We start from the raw sequence: 12,945 nt of genomic DNA, 5'->3' as shown, positions 1-12,945 counted from the left end.
CTCAACCTTGAGGATAAATTATTCTATTCAGAATACCCACTATATATTATGCAGTTAGGAGCTACTGCTAATTTAATAATTAAAATTACAATAATACATTGTTTGGAAGAGATAACCTCCTAAAAGTCATTGTAGTATTACTTAGTCGAAAAGTGATAATCTGTTATAATACTGTAAAATATGCAAGATCTTCAGTGCCAAATGCAATCCCCATAGAGAGTATTTTCAATTTAAAAAAATTGTATTCAGTGGGTAGAACTAAAGGAAGACTAACATTAACATATTTTCTTCCCATAATATAAAATTTCAATATTTAAAAAGCAGGAAAAAATTACTGCACGGACGCACCATTTATTCCCTCAATACATACTGCTGTGGACTGAACTGTGTCCTTCCAAAATTCGTATGTTGACGCTCTAAGCTTCAGTGTGATGGTATTTGGAGGTGGGGCCTTTGGGAGGTAATTAGGTTCAGATGAGGTCATGAGGGTGGGGCCCTCATGATTAGTGTTCTTATAAGAAGAGACACAAGAAAGCTTGCTTTCTCTCTCTGTGCCATGTGAGAAAACAGCAAGAAGGTGGCCGTGTGCAAGCCAGGAAGACAGCTCTCACAAGAATGTGACCACGCTGGCACCTGGATCTCAGACTTCCAGCCTCCAGACTGTGCGAGATAAATGTCTGTTGTTTAAATCACCCAGTCTGTGGGATTTTACGGCAGCCCGAGCTGACTAATGCACATACTGAACTCATGAGATGTGAAGGGAGGGTAAGTTATAAACAGCTGTAAGGCACGACCCCTGCCTTCCAGAGCCCCACAGCATAACTGGGGCGGGTGAGGCGTCTTCCACCCACCAGAACCCACGAGGAAACTGATGCAAAAGCAGCATGCAGGTGCTTTCAGCTTCTGTGAAGCTATTTCAAGGATCCAGTGCTTCTCAAAGTTGAAAGTGGAAAAGTATTTTCTTAGCAAAAGAACAGTAAAATCACCATTTATGCAAAAAAAAAAAAAATACCCAGAATTCTTCCTAATACTCTCATGAGAGAATAACATTCTTTAAACCTTTGTACCTTCACTGAAGAGAGAAAATGACGAATTCTCATGGTAGCCCATTTAGTGTAAAACTAAACGAAGACATGGGATGAGTAATAAGCATCAGTCACAGAGGAGGGAGATTTAGGGCAGGCAGACGCTTCCTCCCTCCCGCTCCCTGCACGTTGTCGCCTTCTGAATGATTAATACTAAGAATTTGGGCTTTGCTTTACTAGATGCTCCAAATGTGCATGCTGTAAACAGAACAACGCCTTCAATCTAGGGAAATGATCTCTTATGCCTGTAAAAGTAGAAAACAAAACAAATGAAAAAAAAAGGAAACAACCTCCTCTCTCTGTTTTCCTCTCAGTGATAAAATGCTCCACCTAGAACACTGATGTCCCTCTCTCTCACATCACAGCAATGTCTCCTCTTTCAGGTCACGTCTTCCACATAAAAGTGCTAAACTAATGCCGCTTAATGACAAATTAATGTCCATGAATAAAAAATACACCTCTAATAGCATAGAGTAATTTGCCATTACAATATCATCATTGGACATGCCCCTGGTTTAATACGATGTATTTAATTCATAACCTAATGAGTGATATATAAAAAGAGGGAGATGAACCCTGCAATTACATTTATGTGAGTCTGTCACCTTATTTGTAAAACCTTAGAGTCATTTACATTCAAATTAGAACAAATGAGTGATTTCACAAAGTGCAGTGATAAATGACCATAGCAGCCCAAGACAAAACTGTATTTCCCGTGAACACATTAACAGTTTCCTATTATTTGTTAAAAATTACAATGCATATTGCCCAGTGTGGTGTGAATAATGACTTTTTTACTGATTAGGTCAGAAGACTAATATGTAGCAAAATAAATAATTTTTCTTTTCATTTTTTTTGATTTTTGCTTTAAATTAACTACTGAATTCTGGTGGATTCACACTGCCACCTGCTGCCTCAGAACAGATACTAAGAGTTTCTTCCTGTCAAAAGGGGTTTTTTTCACCACCTTGGTGGTCTTATCTGGGAAGTCTACACGACGGTTCTTTCTTATCAATATATTTAAACTGCAAATGGTAATAAAGGCTGATTCTTGGCAAACAAAAAGAACACTTGATAATCAAACAATAGGATATATTATTTGCTACTTGGGGGGAGGTGGTACAAAATAGACAAACTTTTTTTTTTACAGCTAACTACAAAAAATGACATTTTTAGCAAAGCATGTGTCTCCTAACGCATCACTTTCAGGCGATAGAACACAAAGTCCAGCGGCCAGTACCCCTGATCTTATGATACTGTGCATCAGCAGGGTAGAGAGGGAGGGTGCGTGTGTGAGGGGGTGGGGGGTGAGATGCTTGCCCGACTCCTGCCCCTTGGTATAATCTGAAGGGGCTGAAAGGCTCTGCCTGCCACTGAGAATCCCCACCACCCAGTCTTCTCCTCGACTGGCAAGTCCCAACATGAAAGGGCAGCCTTAGGTCCAGAACACAGCAGGCTAGGAGAGGCATTAGGAGTGGAGACGAGGCTCCGGGGTAACAGGCCTGGTCTTGGAGACGAGGCTAAGAGGCTAAGGAGTTTTGTAGGTGAAACAATGCACCTGAATGGTCATTAGGGGAGCTAGTGGAGGTTTCCAAACCAGATCAACATCCTAGTTTTGAATTTAAGTTTCTCCATCTGTAAAAAGGAAACAACACTCAGCTGCCTTAGGGGTTACTTAGTAGAGGGGAAATGGGAACCTCTGTGCAAAACACTCAGTACTGAGAGCCCTCGGTAAGTGTTGGTTCCCTTCCCTGGGAAAGATAATGATGGCTTTGGGGACTCTGATTTGGCATGAATAGAGGCTAGAAACAAGCAGAGCCCTTAGGAGGAGATTATGAGCTCATTATAACCTACAGCCAGCATCGGTGAGAGCCTAAAGAAAGGCAAGAACATTAGCAATGGAGAAAAGAGTCAGGTCTGAGAGAGATTTGCGAGGTAGCATCAACTCAAGGCGGTAACCGATTGGATGTGGTGGTGAGGCAGGAATCTACGACTAGGTTCAAATTTCTAGTGGATCAATGGCACCATCAACAGACAAAAAGGCACATTTTCTCATACTAGGTTCGAACCGTCTGTGTAATATTTAGGTGGAGATGTTCAACAGCTAATCAAAGGAAAAAAGGCTAGGAAAAAATCAGACTTTGAGAAAAACTGGATTCAAAAGTTTGCAATGTTGATCTGAGGGACTCAGTAAACCAGTGGACACATCAGAACCACTACATCCACAGCCCATCACTCCCAGATGGTCTGCAGAGTTTCCTGTAACAGATTTAAAATAGGAGCTGGCCCCGTGGCCAAGTGGATAAGTTCCCACGCTCTGCTTCGGGGGCCCAGGGTTTTGCTGGCTCGGATCCCGGGCGCGGACATGGCACAGCTCATGAGGCCTTGCTGAGGCGGTGTCCCACACAGAAGAAGTAGGAACACCTACAGCTGGACTATACAAGTATGCACTGGGGGGGCTTCGGGGAGAAGGAGAAGAGCAACCAAAAAAAGAAGATTGGCAGCAGATGTTAGCTCACGGGCCAATCTTTACAAAAAACAAGATTTAAAATGTGAATGTATGGAAACATGTATACTCTGAAAAGCAAGATAATTCATACATTTTACTGGACCCATTTTAAAGACAATAATTGCTCTTTAATGAATTAGTGCATTTTTCTGATGAAATGTTTAGAAACAGCACACTGAATGGGAGAGGAGCAGAAGGAGGAAAAGGGAAAGAAGCATTCACATTTTATTTGGGACTGAATCTCAGACAGCAGACGGTCTAACATGTCATGCTTATTAATAATATACTAACACGACAGGCTACATAGGACAGAGTCCTACGGAACTTCACTGCAAAGCAGGTGAGAAAGGATGCAAACTTGAGGAGTTGTTTGTAAATCCCTTATCTTGGGATGATGGGCCATTGCTTAGCCCCTCACACTGCCCCCCCATCAATCAGCATCATTTTCACTACTAGTCTCCCCATTTATTCCAAAAACATGCACTGAGAACCTGTGTGTTCTCAATGGGAGACCCTGTGAGAGGGCTGGGGACTAAAAATGAGTAAGGTGAAGGCCTCACACCCTAGGAGGCTGATTCAATGGCTGTCATCACTGACACAGAGGGCCATTGTTCCCACCATGTGCGGTTCCCACCCTCAGCAGCCTGCCGGAGGGAAAACATGAGAAAGGAGCCCTCACAGTGGCCTCAAGGTGTCTCTTCCCTTTGCTGAGGGCAGCAGCAGCACATGCAGAAGAACTTCAGGCCAAGGCCATAGCTGATGACTAGAGGTTCAGGGAGGCGTGGGTGGGTGGGGCTCAGGGAGAGTCAACCAAGGGGATCTCCTTGGACATGCTTTTTTATGTTTTATTTATTCATTCATTTATTTATTTATTTAGAGGAAGATTAGCCCTAAGCTAACATCTGCCACCAATCCTCTTCTTTTTGCTGAGGAAGAGAGGCCCTGAGCTAAGCTCTGTGCCCATCTTCCTCTATTTTATATGTGGGATGCCTGCCACAGCATGGCTTGATAAGCAGTGTGTAGGTCTGTGCCCAGGATCTGAACCGGCAGACTCTGGGCCACGGAAGTGGAGCGCACGAACTTAACCACTGCACCACCAGGCCAGCCCCTCCTTGGACATGCTTTTTAATAAGTACTGGAGGACAACAGGAGACATTAGAGCAGAGGTCTACCCTTCACACCTCAGTAAGAAAACCAAAGAAATAATAGTAATTTTAAAACAACAAAACAATACCAGGCATCTTAGTGAGGAGAATGGCTTCACAAACTCCTAATTGGACAAAGTACTAAACAAGGATGGAGAATATATTAGGCTTGATTGATGGGGTACCATTTCTAAGTACATTTTAAGCACTGAAAATTTTTCATTAAAAAAATTTTCTATACCCAATAAAAATGGTCCCATATAAAATTAAAAATCAGTTGAGCAGTAATACCAAAAAAACAGCAAATAGGTATAGTTATAAGACTGTCTCAAAATATAAAAGCATACTGGCCCAGTCTGACAATTTTATAATCCTAAAAGAGAGGCAGGGTATATATTTTTAAAAGGTAAATGAAGATTTCTATATACACATGGTTTTGGTTCTTTTATAGCCAAAGTTTTCTTTCCACATGTTGGACATCTTGCAACAATCACAGATAGAAAGGATAAGTAAAGTTACAAGAGAGAATAAAATGAAAACACTGGTGAAAAGAAAGTGAAAATTTCAACCACTGTTTAAGCTGCCTAATAAAAATTTACTGTCCACAAAATACATCTGTATGCAAGCTCCATGAAAAATCATGGACAACAAGGGTTTTAAAATTCCATAGTGCACAAGTCACTTGGTATCAACAAATTGATCTAATGGGGTAGGGGAAAATACACATAAACTTCCAATGTGCATCTGGAATTCTCATTTATAGAAAATTATAAGTATACACACACACATGTACATACAAACTATTTTAATATGCATCATGATAATAAGCACTATAAGCAAACTTTTGTCAACATACATCAGTGATGATTACCTGCCATGGAAAAAGTGAATCAGGTGACGATGCTGAAAGCTCAGGTTGCAATATTTGATGTAGAAATGTCAAATAAAAGTAATTTCAATTTCACAAGTCAAACACACACCTTTGAAGTCTCGTAACCTTTCTATGTTATTCCCATTTGCCACTTGCAGAAAGGGATTAAAAACAGCTCTTCCATATCACACAACAATATTGAGGGGAAAAGAAAGGAAAATAAGATAAAAATAGTTAAACATTTACTGTTAGATTAAAGGTGCTGAGATAATGATAAAACTTTCATATCCTGTATTTGACTTGCTCCTTAGGTGAACATGGCTGACATTCCTCACACTACCTCCCCGGGAAGCACTGGTTCCTATTTCCCAAGGTTGCTGGGAGGATGAAATAAGACGACATAGGAGTAAGGGCTTTGGAAACTACCTAATGAGGAACAGAAGTCAACGACAAAGGCCATATTTAGAATTAGAGAAAATGTTTAGGAAGGAAATAAAGCAATTGGGCAGGAAAACAAATAGGACTTTTCTACTCACTAATATCATGTCAGACACACAAGGATAGTAGAATTAAATTGTGTGGACTTATTTTTTAAAATTTATTTTCACTGTTGTTGTAATGCTGTAATAAACACAAGTAAATCATACCAGTGGAGGAAATGGGAGAATTCCAATATAAGGAATTAGTACTCAACTCTCTGTAAAATACAAGATCCTCATAGCCATACTGTCTGCCTAAGATGCCCCATAGCTTCCCACCCAATCAATGAGTTGTCATCAAGAAGACAAAATGGTCTTTGGAATCAGAAAGGTCTACCACTCATTAGCTATGTCACCTCAGGCAAGCTAGGTACATTTCAAAACTCTGATTTTTGGCCAATAAAAATGTGTAAAGTTGTTACGAGGACTGAACGTGAAACATGAGTGAATGCACAGGAGGTGCTCCATGGATGGGAGTTTTTCTCTCTCCCCCTCACAGAGCCATTAAGCCTAACCACCCCAGCAAATTAGGGGAAGAATGCACAGATCACTCATCACTTTTCCAGCATTTACTACCTGGGAAGTTCATGTGGTAATTAATAATATATGACTTTGTGATATATTAGCTACTGTCACTGAAATCTTAAGTTGACTATCCAACTTTTCATGCATTTGTGGTTATTTCTGCAAGAGGACAGCATTGCTTCAAACCAAGACCATTCCCAGCGTCATCACCCCGGGCCCCAGCAGTAAACGCTGTGCATGGTTGCTGAGATACTCTGCTGCCCAAGGGTAGTGGGCACCTGGGGTGGGCAAGGAGGGTGGGGGACATAAGATATGACACGAGAACTGCAGCTGCCCTCCTAGGAGCCTCTCAGCTTGTGTCCTAGAGAAATTCTACCACCACAGGCCACATCCCCCACTTCCATTTTACCTGACACTGGGTTCCAGTTGGTGGAGTACAGCTTATGACTGCAAGGGGAAGGAACATGAAAGGCGCATATTGGCAGGATGCAAGCTCACATACCTGGATGAGATAGTGGGAACATAAATTGAGAAGCTCCAACAGCTGTAGGTGACTGCCGGCTGCTAACACATCCTGAATCACGCCTGGCTCCAACAAAATCTGTAATGTTTTTTAATAAAAAGAAAACTATCAGTTACTTAAAAATTAATACTTGCTTAATATGCAAATGTACTATATTTAAACTGCTGCTTAGCATACTATATCTGAATTAATAGTGTTCCTTATTATGGAAGTCAGTTCTTTTTTCTATTCTGATTAATGAGCTGTGGCCCTCACTCTAACAGCTGAGTTCTCATTTCTGATACTCATTTCCTGTGTGCAAGGCTCTGCACTTAACCACTTATTTTTGTAGCAGGATATGAACATTTGCAAATGACAATATAATTGTCTTAAAACTCAGTTTGTGATGGATGTAATCTTATAAAGTACAAAAGAACCAAATTTCAGCTTTTTAAGGTATATTTCAGAATTTTGTTTTTTAGTTGATCACAGAAACAGTGCATTTAACAGGTATTTTAGGGAAAGGGGGCTTATGTTTCTCTTTGCAATATGACCAGAGGTGGATATTTCCATTTTATTTCTAAGTCCTACAACAGTAAATTCCAACCATAAACTCTCATTTTTCTCCTTCTCAATCTCAGATTCTCTAATCCTTTCTATCTCAAATATGAGATGTAGAAATAGCATTTTCAGAACACAGAGACATCACAGAGAAGTAAAACTTCCTAAATATACTGGTGATATCAATTCTTCATTTTTTTTCTAAGTCCAACTTTGTACCTACTGTTGCCAGCTCTTGAGCTGCTGAACAGGGCTGGAGAAAAACACACAACAATGTTGACTAAATTCACTTTATATGCATGACTTTCAGGCACGAGGAGGCCTTTAGGGCTGCTCCTGCCGTCCTAACCCATTTCCTGAGCCCAGTGGTTCCGAAAGTACTCTCTGGACCAGCAGCAGCAAGAGCAGCATCACCTGGGAACTTGTAAAAATTGCAAATTCTTGGGCACCCGCCCAGACCTAACTGAATCAGAATCTTTCAGGGTGAGGCCCAGCAACCAGCGTTTTAACAAGGCCCCCTGGGAGTTCTGATGCACAGGGAGGTACGAGAAACACTGATGTGGTCAATGCACTCTTCCACTCTACTATTTCTCACATGCCCCTTTCTCCTTAAGTCTGTCCCTCCACCTCTCTCTCCTTACTCCAACTTCATGATCTCCCAAAGGCTCCCACCACCCAATCGACCAACCCACCTACCCACATCTGTATCAGCACATTTTGCTTTCCTCAACACTCCACTTGTTCGCTAAATCCCAAACCCCTCTGCCTGCAATTGTCCCCTCTTGTTTGTCCATCATTATCTCTTCTCTTTCTACTGGATGATAATTCCCATCAGCATACAAATATGCCATTATAGCTCTTATCTCAAGAAATAAAAACAGCTCCTTTGAATCCACAGCTCCTTCCATACTCTCCTTCCTGAACAAGTTCCTCATGGAAGTTGTCTATATAAAACGCCACTATTTGCTCTACTCTGTTCTCTCTTGAATCCAACCCTGCGGAGTGTTGTTGCCATTGTTTCTCTAAATGTACTCTCATCAAAGTCTCCAGTGATCTCCAAATCCAAGAGCCATTTCTCAATACTTAACCTTACTGGAGCCAGCAGCAGTGAGCAAAGTTGATAGCTCTCCTGGAATGATTTCTTCCCTTGCCTCTGGAACAACATTCCCTCTCTCGGTTTCTTCTAACCACTAACCACCCTCTCTCCATCTCCTTTCCACCCTGCAAGCTTTGAAGATGCCAGGAGCTCAGTCCCCAGACTCTTCTTTCCTCTCTGCTCACTCCGTAGATGATCTTATATAATTCCATGGCTTTAAAACCAACTATACACTGACATTCAAATTTGTTTCTTCAGACTCAACCTCACCCCTGAACTCCAGACCCACATCCAACTGCCTATTCAGCATTGCCAGTTGGATGTCTAATACGCAGCTCAAACGGAATGTACCCCAAACTGACCTCTTGATCCTCTCCACCAACCACCAAACCTGCTCCTCTCAATCCTACCGTCTCAGCAAACAGCAACTCTCAGTTATTTAGGATGCTAAAACCCCAGAGTCATTCTTGACTCCTCTTGTTTTCCTCATACCTCACATTCAATCCATCAGCCACTCCTGTTGGCTCTAGCTTCAAAATAGTTTCAGAATCCAATCACCACTCACTACGTCCATCATTATCACTCCAGTCCAATCCACTGTCTTGCTAGACTTACTACAATAGCCTCCTAACTAGCTGAACTGCTCTCTCCTTTGCCCTCTTGCACTGTTTTCTATAATATCAACCAAATTGGTCCTTTAAAAACATCAACAAAATTACGTCACTCCTTTATTCAGAACTCTCCAGTGAATTTCCATCTCATGGAAAATAAAATCTGAAGTCTTTGATACAACGTAAAAGGTTCTTTGAATTCACTGAGCACCTTAGTGTTTACAACTAGCTGCTTTCTCGGCCTGGATCACTCTTCCTCAAGACATCAGCGTGGCTCACTCCGCATGTCCTCAGACCTCTGTTCAGACACCATCTTAGCTGGGAGGCCTTCTCTGACGATCCTATGCAAAACAGTACCCCACTCCTCATCACCCCTCATTCCCTATCTCCTTACTTTGCTTTATTCTTCTTCATAGCACTTACCACCTCTCCACATATTACATATTTATTTGTCTATCTGATTATTTCCTATTTCTCTACTCACTAGGATATAAGATCCAGGAGAATAGGGACTTGGTCTACTTTGTATCCCCAGCACTTAGAACAATGCCCAACACACCGCTGTCACTCAATATTGATGAATTTATTTTGTAATAAATTATTGATGAATTAGTTTATCTCTAGATAATATTTTAAAATTCAGAATTAATTTTATTAATTAATCTAACATAAGAGGAAAAAGGAGAAAGGACTACAAATTCTATTTCTGAACTAATGAAGAAGTAAAAATGTTAAGCACATTTAGCAAAAATACCAATGCTCATTTTATTCTGCAAATTCTTTACAGCTCCTTTTCCATCTAGTCAGAAGGAGAAAGCTGAATTTCTCCAACTCCTCAAGGAGCGAGGCTTTGACTGACATTCAGGAAATTATTGTGGCTCCCATCACAGGAGCAAGGATGTAGTCTATTCTTGCAGAAGAGGCATGGCCTAAGGCGCAGAGTGGGGAATAGATGGATTAGAAAGGTTAGTCTCAGCCTTTAAATCCTGTCAGTTGTGCTCATTTCACACAACTGGCATTCATGATAACCTCTAAGGCTTGGTAATGCCAAACACAAAGACAGATATCACAGAGAGACAAGATGAATATTCCATAGCTTGTGTAACACGTCCAGCAGGCTCGCTTCGCGAAACCTTCATGTGAGAAACCCAGACTGGGATTGTTTTTGTCTTTGTTTCTTGTTTTTTGTTCTGTAGTTTTTTTCTTCTCTCATTATAACATAAGTTTTTCTAAAAGATGCTTTAGCACATAAAATCCGTAGGTGCTTTCAAAGGGCGCATTTTGGAGAAAAAAACAATCCTACCAGGAAAGCTGGGTCTCACAGAAACAGAACCAGCGTTTACAAGCCCCACTTGCACTAGAGTCTTTTAAATTCAGCTCTGTTGATCTTTGGTGACTGGTTGTTCTAAAATATTTTCCAGAGAATTTGTGTTTTGGAGGAATACAAACAAAGGTTCACCCTCTGCAACTTACAGCATGGCGAATTTGTCTATTACGTCCCAGAAGAACTAGCCAAAGAATAGCCTTCTGCAGAAGGAAGGGATCTCAAACACACCCATTGACGGAGGACAACCGAGGCAGCTAAATTTAAGAGCTGCAAAGTATGTGTTGGTTACATCCAGGCCTTTCAGAAACTTCCACCCGTCGACATCTATAGTCCGGCACTCAGAGCAGGAGAGATGGGAGGAAGAGTCACTCGAGGACCACCTACAGGAAGGGAGGGTGTCCCCTGAGCGTTCAGAGCACAGAGCGGTGCAGTGGGAGCTCATGAGAGTGGCTTGACACATCCAGTCACTCATCAACTGGAGGAGCTTAATTCAGATGGAGGCATAAACAGTGGACAAAGCAAAATATCTTCATAACAAAAGAGATCAAGAAATGCAGGATGCATAATGCCAAGTGTTCCAGAATGCAGAGGGGAAGATGAAAACCATTAAAGCCGCCAAACAGGGCTGGGCTCACCTGCTTGGGTGGAGGCAGACCTGGGGCTTCTTCAGATTGGACAAAGAGGTTTTGATGCAACCTTAGGTAAAGCACGAGTGCCTGTTGTTCACAGGTCATCTGAATGGAATATTCTCTTCTGGCCACCCACCCGCACCTGACCTCCAGGTGGCAGGATACTGGTGGCTGCACTTGAAAGAGGGGAGCTGGATAGTGCTACCTGGGGAGGTGACGATCTCATTATGGAACCGCTCCTGCAGCTTGTGGAAGGCTAGGTCATGTGAACTGGGGAGAGGTCCCCACCTGATCCCTACCCCAAATGCTGAGACCCTGCACTCACTTTAATTAACTGGAGATAAGAACTGGCCAGTGGCTTTGGTCAGGGTGACACTGGGTGGTATGACAAAGTAATAGAGGTAAAAGCCACAACTGCAGGAGAAAGTGGTGGTCTCAAAGGTACAAGTGAGAATTATTACATGAGGATTTAGTCATGAAGTGGTCTAGTTGCCCGGCTGGATGGAGGCACTCTTGAATACTCAGTCCAAATGTGTCCTCTGGTCACCAATCCAAGCAGGGCTGGTAGCAGATAGTTGAATTTGCATGATCTCTAATGAAGGCCTTCCAAACTGGAATAAGACTGGGGTTCCTGGTCCCAGAAATATCCTCATGCAAGGACATGGGGCCAAAAACTCATGAAAGAGAAGTATGGGGCCTAAGATAAGATTCCGCACAGGGCCATCTCTGTCAGTGCCCAGACCTCATCTGGGTAGGCTCTGGGAGCAGGGTGCTAGGCCTGATGCAGTACACACACCCCATGGCACCCTTGCCTTTCCTTCTTCAGCTCCTCCTCCTACATCACCAAGCATCCACTCTCTCGATTCTGTCTTCTTCTTTTTCTTCTCTTTATTTTCACTCTGACTTTTACCTTGCTTCTTGGATTAGCTGCTGGTAGGGACTGTCTTTAATAGGCACGGCAAGTCTCAATGTGACCTTCTTTTATGCCCTATGAACAGGTGAGTTGGTATCTTCAGAAAATTTTGTATCTCAGTTTTTTAAAGCTATCTTCCTCATTTCTTGCTTTAAGAGAATTTTAATTACTTACTTCTGGGTCTGTGGATACAGTAGCCTGAAGGAGTAGAATACATTAAGGCCAGACACCAAAGGTCCTTACTAAACCTACAACTGTGCACACAGGAACCAAGCACTTTTGCAAGCACTCTGAAAATGCAAATTAGATGTGACCCAATACTATTTATAAGGACAAATGAGTACATTCCAACTCTCTTTATACTTTGTTTCTTCAGGATTTTTTTCTGTATAATATAGTAAAATGGCAAATTATCACAATTTTGAACTTATAAATCATCAAATGAATTGGGTACAATAGCATAAATAACTTTTAAATGATCAGATAGTCAAGATACCAAAAACCCTTTGCATAAAGTTCTTCAACAGACTTCTTATAGACAGAATATGAACCATATGAGAAATTGTCATCAATTTAGTTTGTTTCAAAATCACTAAGGATTTTTTCTCCACAAGGTGGCGCCCATGCAAAAGGATTTTCTAAATTACTCATGTACTGCACTTTTATAACTGACACCTCAAGTATATTTTTAA

At 41.6% G+C, this 12,945-nt stretch overlaps 1 protein-coding gene across 9 annotated transcripts in view; it reads right to left on the bottom strand.

Moving 5' to 3' along the window:
- Nucleotides 1-12,945, bottom strand: part of KLHL32 (kelch like family member 32) — a 196,570-nt gene that overhangs the window by 74,885 nt on the left and 108,740 nt on the right. For 7 of the 9 annotated variants that reach the window (XR_011521993.1, XR_011521994.1, XM_008515945.2 and 4 more), the window contains exon 5: nt 7,117-7,215. Coding sequence is in view for 4 of the 9 variants with exons in the window: in XM_008515945.2 (XP_008514167.1) it covers nt 7,117-7,215 (99 nt within the window). In the remaining 5 variants the exon portion in view is untranslated. Of the gene's footprint in view, nt 1-5,610; nt 5,788-7,116; nt 7,216-12,945 lie in introns of all 9 variants that reach the window. The other 2 variants (XM_070556709.1, XM_070556712.1) reach the window with 1 other exon arrangement.

The sequence above is a fragment of the Equus przewalskii genome, chromosome 9 (assembly GCF_037783145.1).
Source record: "Equus przewalskii isolate Varuska chromosome 9, EquPr2, whole genome shotgun sequence".
NCBI classification, from domain to species: domain Eukaryota; kingdom Metazoa; phylum Chordata; class Mammalia; order Perissodactyla; family Equidae; genus Equus; species Equus przewalskii.
Note: the sequence above shows the minus strand (reverse complement) of the source record. Positions and strands in the feature narration are given on the sequence as shown.